This window comes from Capricornis sumatraensis, chromosome 1, assembly GCF_032405125.1.
Source record: "Capricornis sumatraensis isolate serow.1 chromosome 1, serow.2, whole genome shotgun sequence".
Lineage (NCBI taxonomy): Eukaryota > Metazoa > Chordata > Mammalia > Artiodactyla > Bovidae > Capricornis > Capricornis sumatraensis.
The window spans coordinates 189,911,040-189,937,222 of record NC_091069.1 but is presented as its reverse complement, the minus strand read 5'-3'; the positions used below and the strand labels follow the sequence as shown (position 1 = coordinate 189,937,222).

At 44.1% G+C, this 26,183-nt stretch overlaps 1 protein-coding gene across 1 annotated transcript in view; it reads right to left on the bottom strand.

The window, feature by feature from the left end:
• Window positions 1-12,333: 12,333 nt before the first annotated feature.
• The window catches only part of KLHL6 (kelch like family member 6), a 52,858-nt gene continuing 39,008 nt past the window's right edge, over window positions 12,334-26,183 (bottom strand). The window contains exons 4-7 of the mRNA XM_068982133.1: window positions 22,294-22,531; window positions 15,067-15,269; window positions 13,867-14,080; window positions 12,334-12,635 (exon numbers count right to left, since the gene is read on the bottom strand). Of these exons, the coding sequence (XP_068838234.1) occupies window positions 12,334-12,635; window positions 13,867-14,080; window positions 15,067-15,269; window positions 22,294-22,531 (957 nt within the window). The remainder of the gene's footprint in view (window positions 12,636-13,866; window positions 14,081-15,066; window positions 15,270-22,293; window positions 22,532-26,183) is intronic.

Genomic DNA, 26,183 nt, shown 5'->3' with positions numbered 1-26,183 from the left:
TAAAGAAAGCTGAGCGCTGAAGAACTGATGCTTTTGAACTGTGGAGTTGGAGAAGACTCTTGAGAGTCTGTTGGACTGCAAGGACATCCAACCAGTCCATCCTAAAGACAATCAGTCCTTAATATTCAATGGAACAACTGATGTTGAAGCTGAAACTCCAATACTTTGGCCACCTGATGTGAAGAGCTGACTCATTTGAAAAGACCCTGATGCTGGGAAAGATTGAGGGCAGGAGGAGAAGGGGATGACAGAGGATGAGATGGATGGCATCATTGACTCAATAGACAGGAGTTTGGGTAAACTCTGTGAGTTGGGGATGGACAGGGAGGCCTGGCGTGCTGCAGTTCATGGGGTCGCAGAGTCAGAGTCAGACACAACTAAGAGACTGAACTGAACTGAACTGAACTGATAGCAGGTGCTATTTTTGAGCTCCTGCTGCTACTGCTGCTGCTAAGTCGCTTCAGTCGTGTCCAACTCTGTGTAACCCCTGAGACGGCAGCCGACCAGGCTCCCCCATCCCTGGGATTCTCCAGGCAAGAACACCGGAGTGGGTTGCCATTTCCTTCTCCGATGTATGAAAGTGAAAAGTGAAAGTGAAGCTCAGTTGTGTCCACATCTTCACGACCCCATGGACTGCAGCCTACCAGGCTCCTCCGTCCATGGGATTTTCCAGGCAAGAGTACTGGAGTGGGTTGCCATTGCCTTCTCCATTTGAGCTCCTAGATATTCTAAATTGTATGCATTTTTGCTAATCCTTATACCAATCCTGCAAAACAGGCTGTAGTATTCCTGTTTTAGAAGGAAACTGATGCTCAGAGAGGTTAAATTGCTTACCCAAGATCACACAGCCAGTAAGTGAGGGACAAAATCAAAACCACACTTGGGTCTGACTGAATCCAAAGCCCCTGCTCCTACCCCAGGCGATGAGCCTCTCAGTCATTCACTGCCTGTGACCTGCCCAACCAATTCTGGGGTCCCCTCAGCGCTGCCACCTGGGCACTAAGACTTAGTACCCAAGACTCTCAGTAGTATAGAGCCCATGGCCAGTGGATCCAGGAGAAAGGGGTTAAATATGGAAATAATGAAGACACTGCAAGACTGCCCATGAGTTCCCCTTTCCTCCCCTGCACAACCAGTGGCTTTGATTGAGGGACGCTCTCCAAGGCTTCTGGGTCCAATAATTCTGGGTTCCTTCCAGGAGCCACAGGAGAGGCTGGGTGAATAGGATGCGATCCCTGCTGCCGGAGCCCAGGGGAGACATGTGAGGGCTCACCCAGGGCAGATGCAGTTTGCCTCTGAAGAAACTCTCCCTCCAAGGGTCTTGTGAGGAGATTGTGGGTGACTGAATCCCCTCCCCGCACCCGTCCTGCAGGGCCGGCAGCAGAGAGGGGCTCAGCACTAGTCATCATTTCACCCCAGGAGCCGCTTACTCTGAGGAATGGCTGAAACTTGTCTTCAGGGCTTTCAGTTCTCTTGTCGCCTCCCTTTCCCCGTCCCCGCTGGCCCCGACCTGGGACCAGTTGCAGGTATTCTGTGGCAAATGAGGCCTCAGGCCCTGCCCCACCCGCAGCCTCCCAGCAGGTGCCTCTGGGGTCCTTGGCAACAGGCACTGTCCCGGGCACTGAGACCAGGGCCCTGGAGATGCAGCTCTTCAGTTCACACAGGGGTGCTCAAGGACACAGCTGCCCCGTTCCTCCCTAACAGCCTTCCAGCAAGACTGCCATCCCTCTGTCCTGACTGTCTGCTACTGGTCTAAGGGACCCAGGATGACCGCCCTAGAGAGGTGTCTCTGGGGGTGCCTGTGGATGCCCCACAGTCACGCGGGGGAGGGGCAGTGGGAGGCACCTCCCTGAGCCAGGTTGTCCTCTGCCCTCCACCCCCTAGCCATTTCCCATATATTAGTAATCTTAGGCTGTCTAACAAATTCCCTACACCTTAGTAGCTTAAAACAATGAACATTTACCATCTGGGCTTCTTTCTTTTCTTTTTTTTTTTTTTGCAGTGGGGGGAGGGTAGGCAGGGTGGGGGCGGGGGAGCGTGCTGCACTACATGCCTCGCTTGCATGATCCTAGTTTCCTGATCAGGTATTGAAACTGAGCCGCAGCTGTGAAAGTGCCAAGTCCAAACCACTGGACCACCAGGGAACTCCCATATTATCTGTTTCTGAGGGGCAGCTCAGCTAGGCTCTCTCCTGGCTCAAGGTCTGTCGTGAGTCCAGTAAAGCTGTTGGATGGCTGTGATATTTCAAGCCTTGAGGACTGCAGGGCCACGTCAAAGACAGCTCAGCTCAGCGTGGCTGTTGGCAGGAGGCCCCCATCTGGAAACTTTTTTCATTGCTAAAGGGAAGGTACTAATAAAATGGTACAGTAGCTTTGGAAAATAATTTGGCAGTTTTCTCAGAATGTTAAGTATAGTGTTACTATGCGACCCTGAAATTTCATTCCTAGGTTTATACTCAAGAGAAATGAAAATATATTTTCACACAGAAACTTGCATGAAAATGTTTGCAGCAGCATTATTCCTAACAGCCAAAGGTGGAAATAATCTAAATGCTATTTCCATAAATTAGAATACTTTTCAGCTATAAGAAGGAATGAAACATTGATATGTGTTTCAACATACACAGGAACCCTGAAAACATGCTAAGCCAAAGAAGCCAGACAAAAGACCACATACTCTATTAATCCACTTATAAGAAATGTCAAGAAAAGGCAAACCTATAGAGGAAAAAAGTAGACTAGCAGTTGCCTAGGGCTGGGTGGAAATGGCAGTGACTGTAAATGGGCATGTTTTTTGGGGGGTGGTGAAAATGTTCTACAATTAGATTTTGGTGAAGTTTGCACAACTCTGTAAGTACACTTAAAATCATTGAATTCTATAATAAATCAGTTGAATTTTATGGCATGTAAATAACATCACAATAAAACTATTTTTAAAGGAATGAATGTGTCAATGCACCAATGATGAATTCTCGATAACTTCTGAGTGAAAGAAGCCAGGCGAAAAAACAATATCTGCTGTATGATTCCATTTATATAAAGTTCTAGAAAAGGCAAATTGCTCTATACTAACAGAAAGCAGGTCATTGGTTGCCTGTACAAGGTGGTGGAGGAACAGCATGGTTGAGAGGCAGAGATTACTGAGGGGCAGGAGAAACTTTGAGGTCGGTAGTTTCATTATTAACGCCTTGTTTGTGATGATGGTTTCACAGATGTATGCTGCTGCTGCTGCTTAGTCACTTCAGTTGTGTCCGATTCTTTGTGACCCCATGGACCATAGCCACCCAGGCCCCTCTTGTCCATGGGATTCTCCAGGCAATAAGACTGGATTGGGTTGGCATTCCCCGCTCCAGGGCATCTTCCCAATCCAGGGACTGAACCCGGGTCTCCTGCACCGCACGCAGATTCTTTACCACTGAGCAGATACATCTGTGAAGCCCTCACAGTTGTATACATTATGTCAAACTTATCAAATGGTACCTTTTAAGTATGTGCAGTTTATCGTATGCCCATTTTACCTCAATAAGGCCTTTCATGATAATGCTACGATTTGGCATTGAAATGAAAAGTTATCTGTACAGAAAAGCAAGGAAACAGAGCCGTGGGACATAAATTTTATATTAGTGAAATAGATATTCATTAGAGGAAGAATGACCACAATCTCATATTTTGCAAAGCAAAAACAAGTGCTGTAGGACACCTAAGTAAATGATGCTATAAGAGACCTTGTCACTAAGATGATATGTAAAGGTCACCAATATTATGCTAAGGAATGCAGATGAAGGGTAGGCACATGGCCCAATTTCTGAGGATGGAGAAAAGAAATTTTAAAGCAAAGAAAGTTGGTGTGACTGGACTCATACAATATGAATGCCTATCATTAAGGCATGCTTCCATCTTTCCTTTGTTAAAGCCAACTAAGATAAAGATTTGTCTTACAGTTTTTACTGTCTTAGACTTGATGACTTTGAGATAGAACAGGGTGCAATCCCTCTAAGAGCTCATTATGAGAGAAGTCTGGTAGAGAACTGGGGGGACAGAACAGAGTGATGGGGCTTGGCAGTTCAAACTAGACATTACTTTTTAAGGAAAATAAATCTTTGAGAGTCCTTGGCTCTGCCTCATCACCAAAATGTAAGTAAGGAACTTGTCATCTTTTGCCTCATGTGGAGCCTTTGAAAGTGCAGTCTTATCTCCTGTAGAGTCTGTTAGGGCTGGAGGTCAACTTAGAGGAAAAACGACATCTCCAACCACTCATTGTTGCCTTTTCTGTCAAAAATCTCTGGCTTTGCTCAGATCACACAGTGAGCTAGTAATATATTATTTCTAGATTTTTCAGAGTGACTCTAGAATTGTGAGATGCAGACAGAAAATGCTTAAATCCTAGAAGCATGGAGTTACATGGGTCCCTTGTCATAACTGCAGCAGTAGTGGGCAGAGCAGAAGCAGCACCAGCTATAGAGACCACAGACAGTGTCCTGGCCTGATGCTGGGAAGGTACTCAACATCTGGGAGCCTCACCTCAGTTTTCTCATCCACGGAGCATCAATTTACTTCATAGAGCTCTTTGCAAGGACTAAACAAGAGTGTACACAGAGGCTGCAAGCTCAAATGCCTTTGGGGCCAATCAAGTCAGTGGAGTCTGGCCAACTGGAGAGCACAGCCCCTTTCTATTTATTGATTGATTGGTTTTTGGCTGCACTGGATCTTTGTTGTGGTGTTCGGGCTCTTCACTGCTGTGTGGGCTTTCTCTAGTTGCCACAATTGGGGGCTACTCTTCCCTGCAGTGAAGAGAAGGCAATGGCAACCCACTCCAGTACGGGGGAGCCTGGTGGGCTGCCGTCTATGGGGTCGCACAGAGTTGAACACGACTGAAGTGACTTAGCAGCAGCAGCTTTCTTGCAGTGAGTGGTCTTCTCATTGCAGGTGGCTTCTCCTCTTGCAGAGCACAGACTCTGGGAGGTGTGGGCTTCAGTAATTGTAGCTCATGGGCTCTAGGGTATGGACTCTGTAGTTGTGGCACATGGGTTTAGTTGCCCCGCAGCATGGTGGGATCTTAGTTCCTGGAAAGGATCGAACTCATGTCATCTGCACTGGCAGGTGGATTTTTCAATCACTAGACCACTCAACCCTTTTCAAAAGAGAAGTTTCCCTACTCTGTGCTGACCAGTTGTTATGTAGAAATATGGGCCCAATGTTGCCAATTTTTAAAAATGTTGCACAGTCCAAAGAAAGATAAGTATGGTTTTTATCATTCAAACTGTGATGTGTGAAATGTCCAGGAAGTGACCAATATGGTGTGGTAATAGTTGGGTGGCAGCTTCTCAGGAACCCCTTCCCCCACCCTATACATTATTCCTGGCAGGCGATGAAGCAGCAACATTCCTTGAGTGTTCATATGTGCACTGGCTCTGTGCAAGGTGCCCTAGATGCAAAGACCAGCAGAGAAACAGCCCCTATTGCAACCTTCCTGTGGAATCAGGGAAGTTGGTGACAATGCTGCAGCCTAGTCTAACCCATCATGTCTCCAGCCTTGGTTCCTAGTGAAAATTCCAACCACCATCTGGGATGACATATTCTCCAAAATCATCCAGAAATAGCACTCCTAGAACCTAATTTCTAGTTCCCATCTGAACTGCCACACGTTTTACCTAGATTTTTTTAAATGCCTTGTTGGTTTGCACTTAACCACTAAGGATTTTTATTGGTTTTATGTTGCTCTGAATCTCAATCCACATTATTTCAAGATAGAAGAGGTTTTAGAAAATCATCTAGGCTTCCTATAGGTCACTGACTTTAAAGGTTCTGGCTTTCATCCTGCTTTACCACCCACCGATATCACCACTGACGGTCTCATTTTCACCAGATACCCATGTGTCTGAGTGTTACTATTTCCATTTACACAGGGAATGTAGATAATTATCTGAGAGGTTCTCCCCGAAGCCCCCTGGGCTCATGTGACCAAGCAGTTGGGAAAGTCAGCCCCCAGCCCACCATGATGAGAGCACACAGGGCAAGGTCAGAAAGACCAAGGATTTGGAGAAATCTCAACAGGGCTTCCCAAGTGGTGCAGTGGTAAAGAATCTGCCTGTCAATGCAGGAGACGCAGAGACGTGAGTTCGATCCCTGGGTCGGCAAGATCCCCTGGAGAAGGAAACAGCAGAGAATCCTCATGGACAGAGGAGCCTGGAGGGCTACAGTCCATGGGGTCACAAAGAGCCGGACACAACTGAGCACGCACACACACACTGAGCACACGCACACAATGCAATGTTTCCTGGGTTCACAAAATAGTTGCTTTCAGCAGTCACTAACTACTAATTACCACTGTGAATGTAACAAACTTGAATTTGCAACAGCTTGGGTATGTAGCATTTGTGAATCTGTGTCATTTCTGAACTTGTCTTATGCCCTACCATCTTCCTCTGATCACAGGCAAAGTTCTTACAGTGACCTTGAGACCTCTTACCATCACTCAGAATTCACTCCAGTCACCAAGACCTTCTTACTGCCCTTTGAATACACTGAGCCTCCTGCCTTAGGGCCCTGAACTGGCTATTTCTTCTACCTGGAATATGCTTCCCCAGATATTCTTTTCACTCAAGTTACTTTATCAGAAAGAGCAACTATTCACCCTGTTTAAAGTAGCATGCCTACCTTGTTGTTGTTTAGTCTCTAAGTCATGTCCAACTCTTTGCGACCCCAAGGACTGCAGCATGGCCAGATTTCCCTGACAATCACTATTTCCTGGAGTTTGCTCAAATTCATGTCCATTGAGTCGGTGATGTTATCTAACCATGCATGCCCCAAACCCTGCTTTACTCCTTTTCAAACATCTATTATTACTTGACATTGTATTATATACTTGTTTGTTTTTATAACATTCTCCACTGGAATGTTAGCTCATGAGAGCAGGGACTTTTGTTTTGTTCCTGGATGCGGAGCCCTAGTACCTAGAATCCTGCCTGGCACAAATTAATTACTCAATCAATATTTGTTGCACAGTTTCACAAAGACTCACTCCTTACTAATGTCTAAGTCTCAGTCAGAACAATGTGTAATGTATTGTTTTTCTTTCAGGCTCCTATAGTGACCTTTTCTGGGAATGTAACATTCTACTAGGATGCAGTTTGATAATTAAAAATCCAGCATTTCTACCTAGACAAACTTGTCACTGTCCCCAAACTATTTATGACTCATCCATATTTCTGGGAAATTACTCAATAAATGCTCCTATTACTATTTTTTATTGTGAAAGAATAGAATTTCACCCACAAAAATTCTGTTTGTCTAAGGTCAGACTCATGGGTTTCTTTGTGCAGTCAGGTTTTTCCCTCTGGTTTCTGCTGCAAGTGTTAAACTAAGGTTTGCAACCTCCATTCCCCGCTCTGTCTTTGCCCAGTCCTGCACCCTCCACCCTTGTATTTTTCAAGTGTGACTTGGTGTGACTTGTGACCCACTGGGCAGACTATCAGGGATGGGGCATGCATGGCTATCAAGGTCATAAATGTCATTCAGGAATCAATAACAAAGGAGAAAGCTGAGCAGGTAAGAAGAAAAAGAAAATCCCCAGGTGTCAGAAACAAATGTGGGAGTGAAAACCAGAGTGATTAGTAATCAGGCAGCCTGGGCAGTCTGGGGGTGGGCGAGACCTGACCCAAATTAGTCCCCATCACCAAGAGTCTTGAATGTGACAGCATACAGAAAGAGAAAACGTGGCATGAGCCCACTGGAAGAGGGAATGGGGACTGAGATCTTACATAAAGCCCGCATCTCCAGTGAAAAGAAGGCTGGTCCATCAGAGGTCACATACCAGCAGAGCACCAGGAGCAGAAAGACAAGGCAAAGAGAGCTGGGCAGATGCCAGGCCCTGGCCAAGCTGCCCAGGCATCAGATTACCAATTAGATCAGTAGAAAAATTGGAGGGTTCAGTGGTGAAGTTATGGTCAAAATCCCATTTTGACTTTCAGCTGGTGAACTGCCTCTTGGATCCATGGCCCAGGATTGACTCCAGAACACGTATAACCCATGGAATGGGACTGTGTTTCCCAAGGTTTTCCACTCAGAATCCATAAGACTGAGAAGTGAGAACTTCTGTCTCTAAGGAGGCTCAGAAAGAATGGTCTAATGCCATTCATGCGGCTGCACATTTCTTTAAAGCCCCAGGTTTTCCTTTCCGATTGCATAGCATCTTTGTATTGAAATCCAAAAGAAACTAAATGATGACAAGTTTTCCAGTGCTCAAGAGTCACAGCTCTCTGGTTCATATTCCCAGTTTCACGTTCTCATTTTTGAGAAGCACAAAGGTTGGTTAAATCTTCGGAGACTACACAGAGATATTGGTGGAGGCAGGGCTGAGAAGTTAGACCAGAAACCTAGAGGGAGGCCTCCTGCAGGAAGGCTTCAAGTCAGACAGGATGAGAGTCACATAGTTTGTAAACTCACACAGATTGGTAAACACTGGCTCCCAGAGGCAATGAGGCACTAGGGAGGGAAAAGCTGTCTACTTTTGCCATTCTGTAAACCAAATCTGATTAATTTTAGCATGTGAGTTTATCTAAGCCCCCTGGAATCAACTGAAACATTCCAAATCTCCCCTCCTAAATTAATTTCTATTCAGATACCACTTATTCATATCAACCAAAAAAAAAAAATTCAGCTAGTAATTGTATATAAAATATTCTTATTTACTCCATTCACACTCCATACATACTGAATAAATAAAAACTTTATTTGATTTTTACCCATAAATGGTATCTTTAGTTTGATCACTAAAAAAAAAAAAAAAATACAACTTCATGTAACCAAAATGCTTGAAGGATTTGGTTAACTAAGGATTTTGTTAATATTTTTATCTAAAAATATGAAAATCTGACCTGTCAAAATTAGTTTTGCAGTAGCCATGTTTGAGATATTTACAGATTTCCATGAAAGTTGACTCCTCAAATGAGATCTCATACAACACCCAGATCAGATACTAAGGAGAAAAAGGCTTTTGCAATCCCAAGTTAGGACTTTACATAAGAAATTCCAGTGGTGTTTACCCACTTTGAAAATTTTACTATTTTTCTTTTTCAAAATCAAGTAGGATAAGTAAATAACAACAGTACCTCAAGGACTTTCATAAATAGCAAAGCTCTATTTTCACAGCTATAAGCAAAATATTTGCACTTCCCTGAGAGCACAGCTTCTTTGAGTTCAAGAGCTCTGTGTGTGTGTGGGTGTGGGTGTTTCCTGAGGCCAATGCATGTAGAATGTGATGAAAGCTTAGAAGAGAATATTTATCTGTTGATGTTTGGGTGAGCTTAGCTCCCTACCCATTTCAGATCAGTCTTGGCAACTGGGGCCCTTTAACCTGTCTGACAGATTCCACCTCATCAGAGCCTCTGGGCCTCTTTCTCTTGGTCCAGCAAGGTAAAGAGACCTAGCCAAGCAGCCCAGAGGCCCCACAGCAAACAGGTCTTACTGCTAGTCCTGCTCTAACTTTGCCTCACTTCTAAGCAGTGGGTTCCTTATGCTCCTCTCCCCCTTCTTGAGAATGGAGTCATGCTCCCAAACTCCAGGGCCCCTGGCATCATTTTCTAGACTTGTGTCCAAACCTGACTTCCTCCTCCTCCTACCTCCTCCTCCTCCTTCCAGTCAAGGGTTCTCTATCCACTCATGGGACCTGACTCAAGATCCAGCAGGCTGTGCCAGGACATTCTGTCTGAGTCCTAGGGCCTTTTGTCTCTGACTCACCTGGCACCAACCTGCCTCGTCCCCCTGCTGGCAGTATGGCTTATGACAGTTAATTTCCTGTGAACTAGGTTTTTGTTTTTTCATCTAAGAACGGAAATTAGATTTTAAGAGCTTCCATCCCTAGCAAGGGCCTAGAAATTTAAATCCTGATGATATAGAGTTCCCCCAAAATGACTTGAACTTTTTTTATATCCCTAAAAGTTACAGACTGACAGCTTCAAGTGTGGAAATCTGGATCTTCTTAGTAGGTATATCTGTCTGCCAACCCATTATTGACAGCCAGGTTTATAACACAGAGATCCTAAATCCTCAGTTTCCCAGCATAAGTTTGACCTGTTGAAAATTTGGGCTCAAAATTTGCCAATTGCTCTCATCAAAGGACAACCAGGACAAGGAACACATTCTTTCTGAGAGGAGGCTCTCTGTGTTGCCCATGATGCTGTCATTGAACTTCTTTGAAATTTCTTTCTGAAATTGTCTTTGAAATACAACTGATTCCTCCCAGAGCTCATAAGTTGTTTCTGAAGGTAATCCCAAGGAAAGACAAACATGTAAACAATGGCTGTATCATTGATCTAAGAGCACAGCTTCCCAAGGAGATCACTTGGACAGGCAAGAAAGACCTGAATGCAACCTCATAACTTCATGTACATCTCCTTTTCTCTAGCTTGATGAAAAGAAAAATTATAATATTGACAAGTGGCCCATTTACCTGCTTATTGAATGTTTCTAGAGTGGAAATTTGTCTTGCTTTTTGGAGTCCCCAAGGCTTGCCAAACATAACAATTTCCAGGAATGTTTGCTGAATTGAAGTAGTTTAAATTGTTTCAGTTGAGAGCTTCATTAAGGTTATCAGTATTCATGGGTAAATGAGGTATGTGTTCTAAATTTCCACAAATATGTTTGTATTTTCCCACCTCAATTTTCACAGCAGGGAGCTAAAGTGTCATACCTGACTCTAAGACACAGAGCTTCTCAAACATCAACATGCATTTATATTTATCCTCAATGATCTATGCATAAATAGAATTTTCAGTTGTAATTTTCTGAGTCTGTTTTATCTGCTTTGAGCTGTAGCTTCTTCTAACCAAACTTTTCTATGAAAGTTAAATTCACTATCAACTCTAATACCTCTGTCTTCCCAAACTGCTGATGTACAAGCACAAAATGGCACATCTGACATGAAATAAAACTCTATAAAGAGATTTGAAATCATATGATGAAAATAAAGGACATTAGGTAATGTAGTTACTATGTTGTTACCATTATTGTTGCTTTTTAAGTACAGCATCTGAAATAGGATATCTTAATCTGTTTCCCCAACTCCGGGATTAGAATGAATTTCCAGTGAGCTCATTTGAAAGCTCTATCTCTGACAGTAAAGAACAGACTCTGTTCTTTAAGTCAAAACTGCGCCAACCTGATCCAAAAACCAAATAGGAGGGATTAAAAGGATCCTGAAAATGAAGCTTCCAGGCAGGTGGAGTCACAGGGACATGGACCCAAATCACTGTCTAAAAATTAGAATGTATACTGTCAAGAGCCAGTCCTTCCTCAGAGGCCAGCAGTGTAAGAATGTTTACATAAAACAAACAAACAAACAAGAAACAAAACAGTATTCTGACTCTCTGGAAGAATCTTTTCTATATTGTAATACAACTGTTGAACATTAAAAGGCTAGGGCACTGGGCTGTGCTGAAAGTACAATTCTGTCTGGCAGTGACAGTTCCAGGCTACAGTGGGCCTCCTGTGATCATAAAAGATAGAGGTTTTTGATGAGGAAGACAAAAGTTTTTTACATGTTCCAGAGCAAGCAGGTCTTCCCAGACCCATCTCCCCAGAACTGTCAGATGGAACAACCTATGATACACTCTTGACAACAGGCCCAAGGTTACCACACCAAAGATCCCATGTGGTTTAAATATAAGGAAAAGAAGAAAAAACCCTTTATTTCCCTGCTTTGCTGAGTGAATCCTCCAGCTAACCTGTCAGACCAAAAGATGAGCTGTTTTGCTTTGTGTTTTCCTGCTCTGGGATAGACGGCCAGACAGAACCTACGCTGACTTCGAGATGGAAAGACCTGGGTTTAAACTACTGGTTTAGCTACTTATAAGGAATCTGACTGACCTAGGACAAGCACTTAGCCTCTCTTAAGCTCGGTTTCCTCACCTGTCAAATGGGAGTTTTAATATCCAGTAATCAGGTCATTAGGACAGTAAAAAGCATTGGTGTACAAAAGCGCCTGGTATAGAACCTGGCAGGGGCAGGTGTATCTTACATGTTAAGTGAAGTCGCTCAGTCGTGTCCCACTCGTTCATGGACTAGGCTCCTTCGTCCATGGAATTTTCCAGGCAAGAGTACTGGAGTGGGTTGCCATTTCCTTCTCCATGTTAAGTACTCTTCTTTCCTCCTGAGGTAGGTCTCGCAAACATTCCTGGCTGGTCTCAAGTGTCCCAAAGCTGTGACTTCCGAGGAGCCTCCAGGGGGCGCCGCGGTGAGCCCCCGGTCCAGCCCCGCTGGTGTCCGAAGCAGGATCGAGGGGCAGGGCTGAGGGAGGCGGGCTCTCCGCGTGACTCCGCCCTCGGCGCACCCGGGATCAGACCGACACAGCTCCAGGCACGATCCTCCGAATATGGGTGTACGACTTCCTGATGGTGACGCTGCCGTGGTGGGACACTCCCCGGGGCAGGACGCATTCCTCCGTCAGTTTCTGGGCCTCGGGGTCCCAGCACAGCACCGTGGCGATGACCTCGTTCTTCTCGTCTCGCCCCCCAGTGATGTAGAGCCGGTTGTTGCAGGGCGCGATGCCGCAGCTGGCCCTCTCGTGGCTGAGCTGGGTCACCAGGCACCAGCTGTCCTCCAGGGGGCTGTAGGCGTACAGCGCTCTCATGGCCCCTCCTGAAGAGGAAACACCGTGAGCGTTTCACTGTTTTTCTAGTTTTCTTCCCCATTAACTACTAAACTACTACTGGTTAAGTCAAGTCTACCACCTTGCCAAAAGAAAGAGCAAACTCATGGCTCTCAAGAAAGCCAGAATGGGTAACTAGGGGCGGGAAGTCTCATGCTGGAAATAGGTCACAGCCCTTGAAACTTTGCAGCCGGGTGCTAATCAGGTTCTAAAGGACGCCTGACTTCCCGTGACTGCTAAAATGTACCCTAAGACTGCTTCCTGGAGGAAATACCGGGTGGTGCATCAGGCAGGCCTGGCTCATAAACCCGGCTCTGCCACTTCGGGATCTGTAACCAGGAACACCAAGACCATGGTGGTTATGAGGAAACAGAGGGATCAGACACATAAAGCACCTGGCGGAAAGCCTGGTACATAGAAGTATTGATATACATGACAGTGACTAAAAGTGGGGGCATCTCTAAACTGAGCATGACAGGGAACACCAGCTCTAGTAACCCAATCTTGAGATCAGACCTTTGAGGCAGAGTCATGAGTCTGACCAGTAAAAACACAGGAAACCTGAAGCAAGGGAGAAAAGGGATTTTTGCCTTAATCTGTTCCCATATTTTGCATTCAGGAAGCCTTCTCTGGTTAGCGCTTACTTGCTGAAGTTATTTATTTTTGTTATTTCCTTAATCAGTAGTTCTCAACCCTGGCTGTACTTTAAAATCACCTTCACGTTAAAAACACCTGGCACTGTGGCCAGTATCCTCCTCATTCTGACATTGGTCTGGACAAGCCCCAGGTACCCATGTTTTTGTAAAAGAACTCCATAATGAGTAGTCAGGGTTGAGATCTATCATCCTTAACAATTACATGCCCACTGTGGTCTGGCTGGTCAGGCTCTCCTTCCTGCGAAATGCAACCTTTTAGAGCCCTCAAGCAAGTGGGAGAATAAAATTCCCATGAACACAAGGTAAGAAATAATGGTAGCTGCCATTTACTGGGCACTTATACTGTGCATATTCAATTTCTGTGCAATTGCTAATGCTTACAACACACTTTGTTCCCATAGCAACTTCTGGCTTTCCCCTTCCCAGGGCCCCATTGCCTATCTGCTCTGCGTGTCTCCTAAATGTGGGCTATTTCTGTCTCCGGGACTGAAAGATAAATTCCACCAAGGCCTGGACCAATCCCATCTTCTTTTCCTTTTCAACATCATGCCATTTGTTCACTTACCAACTACATAGATACGGTCCCGGAAACTCACTGCGTTGATGCATTTAGCCTCTACTGGCATGGCCGACTTTAAATTCCATTTATTAGTTGAAGGATCGTAACACTGAGTCTTGTCCGTCGCCAGTTTCCCATTGGGTCCTCCCCCAATCACATAGAGCTTCTTCTTATGACTGGTAGCTGCGAAGGAACTGACGTGGATCAGGAGGGGCGCAGCCTGCAGGGGCACAGGGGCACCAGGAGAAGCTCTCAGTCACACTGCCCAGATTGTTGCGGTGGTTCACAGGACACAGGCCAGGAGTCAGGGAACACAAGGCCGAGCATCCTTAGCCTAAAATCACAAGGCCTGTGGGCTTGACTCCCTTGAGATACAGAGACAATCAAAGCATACATTTCCCACCCTCCCTCCTGGCTCTGGTTTCTAGTCTGTTTCTCCCTGAGAGTCCAGCTCTCAGCGGAGGTGGGGTGTAGACAGCAATAAGTGTATACGAGATGAAACCAGCCCATGCTGGAGGAGATTGCTTTCTCAAAAATGTATATTCATATTTATTCATGTGCTCCTTCATTCAAAAAATATTTACTGAGTGCCTACTATGTCCCAGGCATTGTCCTTAGCACTTATAGTTAGGAAGAATTGCTGGTATAAGGGTTCCAGGTGTTATCTATAGGCAGATCTCCAGAGCTGGTTCATTTTACATAATTGAAACTTTATGCCCATTGATGAACAAAGCTTTGCCTTTTCTTGAGTATGATATGCACCTGAGATTGTATTGCTAAAGTCTTATATGAAGACGTACACATGGTTCATCATTATAGGCACATGAATAAGGGCTGACCAGATGACTCTGGGTTTCAACAGTGTAGTCAAGGGATCCCTGTGTGCCCAGTGCGGAGAAGTCAAGGGCAGATGGTATCCTAGGAGACAGAGGTTCTAGACCAAGACATACAGACCAAGATAGGATCAAGCCTGCACTCCACATCTGAGGTACTGGCCAGGATAGGACAGGTACCCACACAGAGTTCCCCCACCTGGAAGAAGGTCATTTCTGTGATCTGACCAGAAATGCTGAATTGATGGTAGCACCAAAAATATTCTCAGTGGGAGGAGAAAGATCAGAAAGCCATATACCTATGTTGGAAGATACTTTTTTTTTTTTAGTTTTGAAGCAACCATACAGTGTCACTCTTAGAAATAATCTATACCTCTGACCAGCAGTTGTGGAAAGGGTCATAGGTCTCCACGTTGTTGATTCTCTGCAAGCCATCGAAACCTCCAAGCACGTAGACCTTGCCCCCCAGCACCACCATCTTGTGTCTCCAGCGGCCTATGTTCAAATACTCAATTTGAATCCATTTGTTTATTGAAGAATTGTATTTCCAAACATCATGCTGTGTTTCTTTACCACCTGAAAGACATACAGCATTTAAGAAACCACCGGATGTGTAACAAGTACAGCTTCTCCCATAATTTCCCACAAGCCTGTAAGTGTTACCTCCCCAAACCAACACCAACTCTCACTCCACCTCGCCAGGCGAAAAAATTCATGAAGATGTGTGCGGTGTGGTTGGGGAGACAGAGCCAACACAGGGAAACGGAGACACAGTGTAAGGCTGTGCCATGTGTCACCTCTGTGCTGCGAGAGTTCGGAGAAGAGGCTACATGAGCTAAGTCCAGAGAAAGCTTCAGGGAAGTGGTACCCAGGTCTGCCTAGGCGGGTGGGTGCCAGCAGGAGCCTGCAGTCAGTGCTTGTATGGCCGAGGAGCAAGAGGTCAGGCAGGACTGGTGAGGTTGGACGATTGTGGGTGGGATAGTAGGGCCTTCCTTATGTGCTCAGTCACTCAGTCATATCTGACTCTGCGACCCCATGGACTGCAGCCCACCAGGTTCCTCTGTCCATGCAATTCTCCAGGCAAGTGTCCTGGAGTGGGTTACCATATCCTACTCCAGGGGACTTCCCAACCCAAGGATCTAACCCATGTCTCTTGCATCTCCAGCATCGCAAATGGATTCTTTATCACTGAGCCACCTGGAAAGCCCGGTATGGCCTTGACCAGCATCAAAATAGAAAGCAGCTGAAGTTCTATGTTTGCTTATTTATTAATATTTAAACAAATACAAGCCTGGAGAAATCACCATGAAATCTTAGAAAATTCTTTGGTTCATATCTCTGATCTATATAAAAACATAAGTGAGGTTTCTCCTACTTTGAAATTATTTCTGTTGGAACTGAATGAGATGCTCACGACAGAGTGATGAGCTGGTAAAAAAAAAATTTCAAAACAACTCAATAAACAGAAAATACAAATTTCAGTTAGGGAGAGAGAGCAAGACAAAGGAGAACTGACTTTTTGGTGATTTTAATAAAATATTTTAATGACTTTGTATTTCCTTTTTCCCATCAGCACAGAGTACTACTAATTATTAATACTTAAAAGATGTAGTTTTCAGACTTTCAGACTAGTGTGGAATTGAGTATCACTGGTGACGCTCTGTGTCATGAGTGTTTCTCAAGGGTGGAACCCCGAGGTGGGATTCCTAGGTCAGGGGCGCGCCCACCTTAATTTTCATAGGTTCTGCCAAAGAGCCTTTAAAGTTGTCCTGGTTGACCTTTCCTCATACCCCACCCACAGCAGATATCAGGAGGCTTTTTTTGGTTGGTTTGTTTTGCTTTACATCCTGATAGAGAAAAATGATGTCCTAGTTTGGTTTTTCCCTGCTACTAGGGAGACTGAGCTTCTTCCTCTCCTGTGAGCTTTTTGTTCGTATAGTTTAACCATTCTTGGGGAGTGGGATTGTGTACCTTTTGGAGTTCTCTATTCAAAACACTGTGATATTGATCCCATTCAGGTAGTATCCAAAATTATAAAATACTATACACTTTCAAAAAAGTGTATGCAAATATTATTAAAAGGCGGAGAAAACCTACAATTTTTACTTCAGGATGTAAAAGAAGATCTGATTAACTGGGCAGGCATATCGTGTACACAGATGAGAAGACAAGTTATTGCAAAGTTGTCAGTCCTCCCCAAGTTAACCTCTATGTTGGGTGTCTTCAGGGCTTTTCATGGATTTCAGGACGTGAAGTGACCATTCTAAACTTCATTTGGAAGAGTAGATTTGGGAACATTTCTAAGAAACATTTGAAAAAGAAGGAGTGAGAGAGCTTTCCCTGGCAAATATCAAAATAAATAAATATAAAAATACCAAAAAGCTATGATAATAAAAATAATGTGCTACCAGTGTAAGATGAGACAAACTGATCAATTAAAAGCAAGGTACAGAAACAGACTAAAAGATATAGAGATTATAAAAAATGGCATTAGAACAACTGGCTATTTGTTTAGAGAAAAATTAAGTTAGATCCCTATTTCACATTACAGTTAAAATTTAAGTGTAAATGCTATGGAAGTAACTGAGAATATATGATAGAAGATGTTAAAGATCTTGGGGGTGGTGAGGGGCTTTCTACGCATGACAAGAAACCTAGAATCATATAGAAAAGAAAGTTACTATTTATTTATTTATTTATTTTTTAATTTTTATTTTTACTTTGTTTTACTTTACAATACTGTATTGGTTCTGCCATACATTGACATGAATCCACCACGGGTGTACATGCGTTCCCAAAGTTACTATTTAAAATATAAAAAGTTAAAAGACAATCACTATCTGAGAGAAAGTATTTACAATACAAATAGCTTCCCTGGTGGCTCAGAAGGTAAAGAATCTGCCTGCAATGCAGGAAACCCAGGTTTGATTGATCCCTGGGTTGGGAAGATCCCCTGGAGAAGGGAATGGCAAACCACTCCAGTATTCTTGAAATCCCATAGACAGAGGAGCCTGGCTGGCTACAGACCATGGGTTGCAAAGAGTCGGACACGGCTGAGTGATGAAACTTTCATACAATAAGAACTCCAAAAATTAATAAGAAAGCGACAACCAACCAATAGAAAAACAAAGGATAGGAACAGCTCATTTTTAAAAAACATACATTTAACTAATAAATAGATGAAAATATATTCAATCTCACTTAGAGTGTAAATTTAAACATTCAAGTCTATTAAAATGTAATTGATAATAAAAAATGTTAACAAGGATGTAGAAAATTGGCAGTCATTCATTATTGGTTGAACTGTAAATTGGTACAAACTTTCGGGAAGACAATTTAACAATATCTACAAAAATTCTAAATTTACACATCTTAATGCACTGGTCATAGCAAACCCCCTCTTCCAACAACACAGGAGAAGACTCTACACATGGACATCACCAGATGGTCAACACCTAAATCAGATTGATTATATTCTATGCAGCCAAAGATGGAGAAGCTCTATACAGTCAACAAAAACAAGACCAGGAGCTGACTGTGGCTCAGATCATGAACTCCTTATTACCAAATTCAGACTTAAATTGAAGAAAGTAGGGAAAACCGCTAGACCATTCAGGTATGACCTAAATCAAATCCCTTATGATTATACAGTGGAAGTGAGAAATAGATTTAAGGGCCTAGATCTGATAGATAGAGTGCCTGATGAACTATGGAATGAAGTTCAAGACATTGTGCAGGAGACAGGGATCAAGACCATCCCCATGGAAAAGAAATGCAAAAAAGCAAAATGGCTGTCTGGGGAGGCCTTACAAATAGCTGTGAAAAGAAGAGAGGCGAAAAGCAAAGGAGAAAGGGAAAGATATAGGCATCTAAATGCAGAGTTCCAAAGAACTGCAAGAAGAGATAAGAAAGCCTTCTTCAGTGATCAATGCAAAGAAATAGAGGAAAACAACAGATTGGGAAAGACTAGAGATCTCTTCAAGAAAATTAGAGATACCAAGGGAACATTTCATGCAAAGATGGGCTCGATAAAGGACAGAAATGGTATGGACCTAACAGAAGCAGAAGATATTAAGAAGAGGTGGCAAGAATACACGGAAGAACTGTACAAAAAAGATTTTCATGACCCAGATAGTCATGATGATATGATCACTAATCTAGAACCAGACATCTTGAAATGTGAAGTCAAGTGGGCCTTAGAAAGCATCACTACGAACAAAGCTAGTGGAGGTGATGGAATTCCAATTGAGCTGTTTCAAATCCTGAAAGATGATGCTGTGAAAGTGCTGCACTCAATATGCCAGCAAATTGGAAAACTCAGCAGTGGCCACAGGACTGGAAAAGGTCAGTTTTTATTCCTATTCCAAAGAAAGGCAATGCCAAAGAATGCTCAAACTACCACACAATTGCACTCATCTCACATGCTAGTAAAGTAATGCTCAAAATTCTCCAAGCCAGGCTTCAGCAATACGTGAATCGTGAACTCCCTGACGTTCAAGCTGGTTTTAGAAAAGGCAGAGGAACCAGAGATCAAATTGCCGACATCCGCTGGATCATGGAAAAAGCAAGAGAGTTCCAGAAAAGCATCTATTTCTGCTCTATTGACTATGCCAAAGCCTTTGACTGTGTGGATCACAATAAACTGTGGAAAATTCTGAAAGAGATGGGGATACCAGACCACCTGACCTGCCTCTTGAGAAACCTGTATGCAGGTCAGGAAGCAAGAGTTAGAACTGGACATGGAACAACAGACTGGTTCCAAATAGGAAAAAGAGTACATCAAGGCTGTATATTGTCACCCTGCTTATTAACTTATATGCAGAGTACATCATGAGAAACACTGGACTGGAAGAAACACAAGCTGGAATCAAGATTGCTGGGAGAAATATCAATAACCTCAGATATGCAGATGACACCACCCTTATGGCAGAAAGTGAAGAGGAGCTAAAAAGCCTCTTGATGAAAGTGAAAGAGGAGAGCGAAAAAGTTGGCCTAAAGCTCAACATTCAGAAAATGAAGATCATGGCATCTGGTCCCATCACTTCATGGCAAATAGATGGGGAAACAGTGGCAGACTTTACTTTTTTGGGCTCCAGAATCACTGCAGATGGTGACTGCAGCCATGAAATTAAAAGATGCTTACTCCTTGGAAGAAAAGTTATGACCAACCTAGACAGCATATGCAAAAGCAGACATTACTTTGCCAACTAAGGTCCATCTAGTCAAGGCTATGGTTTTTCCTGTGGTCATGTATGGATGTGAGAGTTGGACTGTGAAGAAGGCTGAGCGCCGAAGAATTGATGCTTTTGAACTGTAGTGTTGGAGAAGACTCTTGAGAGTCCCTTGGACTGCAAGGAGATCCAACCAGTCCATTCTGAAGGAGATCAACCCTGGGATTTCTTTGGAAGGAATGATGCTAAAGCTGAAACTCCAGTACTTTGGCCACCTCATGCGAAGAGTTGACTCATTGGAAAAGACTCTGATGCTGGGAGGGATTGGGGGCAGGAGGAGAAGGGGACGACCAAGGAAGAGATGGCTGGATGGCATCACCGACTTGATGGACGTGAGTTTGAATGAACTCCGGGAGTTGGTGATGGACAGGGAGGCCTGGCGTGCTGCGATTCATGGGGTCACAAAGAGTCGGACACGACTGAGCAACTGAACTGAACTGAATGACCACTTCCAGGAATCTTTCCATATAGCAGCACAAGTTCATAAATATATGTGTATGAAAAATGTCTGTTGTGGCCTTTTTTTCAGGGGGGAAATAGACATTGAAAAAAATTATGGTTCATTCATTCAGCAGACAGCCCTGAAACTGGTAAAAGAGCAACAATAACAGTCCTCACAGTAATGATAATGATGAGCAATACTGTTGAGTTCTCACCCTGTGCTTGGGATTGTGCTGTACTTTACGTGTATTGTAGACTTAACACATTTAGTAGATCATGTAACGATGTCTAGAATAGATCATTAATTGAGTACAAGTTTCTGTTGATTTAGTAAAACAAGCATGCTTTTGTGTATTGCTTGTATCATTTTTAAAAAGACAACAAATTGAAGACAGAGAAAAGAAAAGTTGTAGAATAAAATAACATGTATCTTGTATGTGGCAAAGACTGACCATGACTACCAAACCTGTCTTTTCCTCCTGAGCGCATGGCTGAACTACACTTCCCAGCCCCACATCGTGGGGGTGCAGGGAGGGCATGTGGCTGGTCCTTGCCAATAGAATGTGAGCAGAACTGAACCCTCGTGTCCAGGCTGAGGCTGTTGTGAGCAGGTGTGCCTTCTCAACTTGTTCAGTTTCTCTCTCTTCCCAAAATGCATCAAGCTTTAAGGTCACTTGTGGAAACAGCTGCATCATGAGATGGAAGGAGCCTAGGTCCCTGAAGAACCAAGTGGAGCAGGTGCTCTCCCTCAGCCCCCATGTACTACTGTGGTAATTCACTGAGATTTAGAATCTGTTGCCACGGCTAGCATTACTTACTCTAAGACAATACAAAACCATTTTTGTAAAAAAAAAGGTAAAAACATAAGATTGTAATGGAGCAGAGAAACTGCCATGTTTTACTTTATACTCCTTGTATTGCTTAAATCTTCTACAACAATTAAAAATATTTCTACAAGATAAAAGAAAGCTGAAATCTAATCTATGGTATTAATGCATTCAAGGAAGAGCTGACCTGCCCTTTATTCTGAAGGAGGCCAGCTCTGGGAATAAGCTCTTCCCTAAACAAGTTTAGATTAGAGAAAACCTCCCAAAGAGGGGATGGGATGTTTGTCTCTTCCCTTGGCACCTCAAGAAGAGCTAGGTGGCTTTTGATGTCATGGGAGGGCATGAGACTGAGAGAACATGGATTGGAATGTGTGACTTTGGGTAAGTTCCATGCTTTCTGAGCCTGTTTTCTCCATTTGTAACCTGGAGATTAAAATCACCTACCATATGGAGTTGAAGTGAGAGGCAAATAATTAAACGCTACCAAAGGGTAAGTTTATTTACACTAAGTGCTGTAAAGATGGTAGAGATTGTGTCACTCAATAGTTATTGAACATTTACTATGTGTCCAGACACAGTGCTAGGTATTAAATTCAAGGACTAATGGGAAGCAGGCATAGAGTAATTACAAATAATTAAGCAAACAACTTAGAAGTAAGAGATGAAAAAGTATTGGGCGTTATCGGAGCATCTAAAGGTAAAATCTAATAAACTTGGGGGAGGGGTCAGATTTTTATTCATTACTGAATAAATTACTGAATATTCATTACTGTATTACCATTACTGTATTGGCCTTTGCCTACAGCAGACACCAGATAAACTCTAGCAATACTTTCCTTCTTCCTTTTCCAGAAAGTACAGGATCTGTCTGTCTGTTCCCCCAGTTCTTAGGACAATACTGCTCAAGGATTAGGGTTCGTTTAGTAATAATCCCCTCTCCACAATAAGACCATCTGAGTGCCTGGTTTCCACATGCTGACCCAGTCAGTGCTAGGTCAGTGCCATCCACACTAATTCTTCTAGGATGGTCGCCTGGCTCTCACTCAGGGAAGCACGTAGTGCCTTGGGAACTGGCTTTGGTATCACATAACTTCTGCTTACCTGAGATGTAGACCTCATTTTTTAATGTCACGCATGCAAATTCCACCCACTTCTTATTCTCACTGTCCAGCTCGTGCTCTGTCATGGGGAGCTTGGCTACCTCCAGGCGGCTGCGCCTTAGGGGATCCAGGCAGGTTACCTCCGCCACAAACCGTTCATCCTTCGTGCAGCCACCAATGATCATGAATACCTCAGACTGGAACTCATGCATCCTGGGCTTGGTGCGCTCTGAAATGATCTGGAAAACCAGTGGGAGTACAAAAAAGCAGAATGGTACAGTGGTTCAGAGCTCAGGTTATGGAACCAGGACAACAGAATCCGATTCCTAACTCTGCTATGGTATGACCATGTGACTTCACCTCCTTGAGTATCATGTTCTGTATAATGGAGATTTTAGTGGTAACAACCTCATAGTTTTGTCAGGAAGATTAAGTGGGCTAATATACTTAGTGTGCTTGGCCTCGGGCCTGATGGATAATAAGTACTCAGTAAAGGTTATCGGTTGTAGATTTTACTACTTTTTAAGAAGTTCAGATCTGTTTACAATCAAGTGCACTTCCTGCATCTTCTCTCTTGCTTGGTTGGAAGCACTGAATCCTAGAATTTAATTTCTGGCCACCTTCCACTGCCCCTTGGTTTCAGTTTCTTGATGATATCCCAGACTTTGCTCACTACCAGGCCTCTTTAGAGGACTGGAAGAGAAGTCCTGACTGGGCATAAAAGAGCATCCAGAGACTTAGGAGAAAAGAACCGAAAGGGAACAGAGTATATCCAGGGAGGTCAGGGGACTGGGTCCCAACAGCAAGCGTATGACCCTTCAGAGCCTTGAACAAGTGAAGAAATTCATATCACAGATATCTGAACCCAGCTGAAGGAGCAGAGGTTTGGGGTCAGATACACCAGAGTTCCTTCCTTCTTTCACCACCTATGGCCATGTGATCTTGGAGAAGAGACGCAGTCTCTGTAAGGGCCTGTGATCACACCTCTGCCGCCAGGCTGTTGTGAGCATGCATGAGGTTGTAATGTAGAGGGCTGAGTCGAGCATCTGGCACATGCAGAGCCCTTGAAAGCTAGTCAAAGGGGACAGTGGGAGTGGTGGGAGATGCCATGTTGATGTTATGAATGAAAAGGGAGAGGTGCCCTCCTCCTGGTCCAGCCAAACCTGGGCTTGATGGGGGAGGTTCTACAGGTGCAGGACCTTGATGGGAGACAGAGAGGCAGCACCCATTTCCCACGTGACCAATGCAGCTTCTTTTTCCTACAAGGTTAAACTGACCTAATATGGATCATGGAACTTCAGTCTTGCCTACAGACACACAGGTTACAGTAGCAAAGACTGAAGGCCACAAATGGTGAATCCAATCAATACTCACATCCAATCAGGTCAGCCAACATCCAGCATCTATTTCCCAGAAGAGACTTTATTTTTCTGTGCCTATAGTCAGATACAATAAATTTTGATCCTCAGTTCTTGAGGCTGAACCATGGCCAGTAAGTGTGTAGCAGCGCTCTCTTCTGTGGGTCAGCAGAAGGGAGTATGACTATGTGTGGCAGGACAATCCTAGGCTAAGCCTGCAGCACTGACAGTGGAAAGGCCAGCTGGGATGAGGGTAGGGGTGTGGTCTTGAGAACTTAGAGGCACTATGAGAATACCAAGCTGGTAGGAGAGGATTGAACAATGCATTGGCACCAAAGACAAATCTGTCCCATATGAGATTTCTCCCTCCAGCCTCTGAACCATCCTTCCGGGTACAACCTCCAGCACCAATCTGTCCTCTTTCAGGCAGGATTTATGGATTATAGAGCAATGTTTAGAGAACAGCACTAGCCTCCCAGAATTGGTTTCCTGTGACTCTTACTCTGGTTCAGAGAAGCAGGCCTCAGCTTCCCCTCTTTAACCACCTTATGCACAGTGCCTGCTCTGCCGCATCAACAGCCTGCTGACTAGCTGGGGACCACACTAGCTGTGATCTTACTCCTGGCTCCCAGTCCTGCATCCTGGCCTGCAGAAGACTTTGTTCCCACTGACAATCCTGCATTGCTGCCTGCTGTCAGGATCTCCCCATATCTGTCCTCAGTTTCCCACACTGCCTCCCAACAACTCGCCCTGTAATCTTTTTGACATCAATGTCCATGTCACTTTGCTCTTTTCCCCGGGAAGCCATTCTAGCCTTTCCACATATGCTCCCACAGTCCTTAATTTCCCTATCACAGCACTTTTCACCCTCATCTAATTTATTCTAATGTCCCTCATGGCTGGAATAGCCCTTTTCTTCAACAGGCCTCAGCACCAAGAACAATATCTGGAGCTTATGCGCTTCCATAAATGATGGCTGAATGAATGAATGAAAGAATGGGCAAGCTAGTTGACCCAGCACCTGATAAAGAATTTTTTTTCCAGTCTAGATCATTGTGGTAACCAGCTTCCACAAGGGCTCCCAGCAATCCCCACCTCCTGGAATTAACATCCTATGTTGTTCCCTCCACATTGCTCCTGGGTTGATCTCTATGCCAACAGAACACAATAGTGACAGTATACTACTTCTGAAATTAGGTTATGAAGGCACTAGGATTCCATCTTGATTGCTGGGTCATTTTCTCTAAGGAAGCCACCTGATATGGAGGGGCCAACCATCAGCAAGGAAGTAACACCTGTCAACAATCTTGTGAGGGAGCTTGGAAGTGGATACTCCAGCCGGCTCTGAGATTTGAGATGACTAACTGCAGCCCCAGCCAGTAGCTTGACTGCAACTTCAGAAGAGCCCCGAAGCCAGAACCACCCAGCTAAATCACTCCCAGATCCCTGACAGTAATGGGATAATAAATGTTTGTTGTTTTAAACTGCCTTTTGGGATAATTTGTTGCACAGCAATAGATAATATAATCATCCAGTTCATGGATCAGGCTGGGTATTGAGACCTGCCTTCCCTGGTGGCCCAGAAGGTAACTGGGGTCAAATCCCTGGGTCAGGAAGATCCCCTGGAGAAGGAAATGGCAACCCACTCCAGTATTCTTGCCTGGAAAATTCCATGGACAGAGGAGCCTGCCGGGCTACATGGAGTTACAAAAGAGACATGACTATGTGATTGAACACACGCGTAAGTTCAGCTATACTTTCCAAAATATTAACCTCAAAGGCATGACAAATGCCAGTCAGACCTCAGAGATGTGCGAGTTTTCAGATACAAGGAAATATTTGCCAGTGAATCACACACAACAATCAGGTCTACCCAGTTTATTTTCATATTGTTAGAAAGAGCAAAGAGTTGCACCTAACTGAGTACTCTTTGTCCAAAGAGCCCATATGAGAGGACTGAACAGAAGTAACCAAACTACCTGGATAAACCTCACAGGGGTGAGCTTCTGACTCTCTGTCCTCAGGAGTAAGCCCTCCTGACAGCACACATATCAGAGCAGCATTTGGTATAGATCAAGTTGGTCCCTGGACACTTCGGAGGCAATGAAATGAAGGGGCAACTTTCTCTGCCCCAAAAGACCTCTCCCAGTGAAGGGACCAGCTACTACTCCTAGATCAAATGTAAATTGACATTTGCCTTTAGGTTCTAACATTTGACTCTGTCACCACCACTGTGGGCTTAAAAGGAGGAACAAGGTTAAGTCTGGGAAAGGAGGGTTAGGAGAAGGATGTTCACAGCGTATACTCCAGACTTCCACTCGAGTCATCAGGAATAAAGCCAGGCTCATGCAAGCAGTGAGAAGACTGAGAATTTTAGAAATCAACTAGCTATGAGACCCAACTCAGAGATCACAATGGTTGGTTGGTTCAGTTACCTAGACAATAGAACGAGAATAAGAGAGTGCCTCGAGCACTTGGGGCAATAAAACAGAAAAAAAGTAGGACCTAATGGAAAGAGGTGATTTTAGCCTCA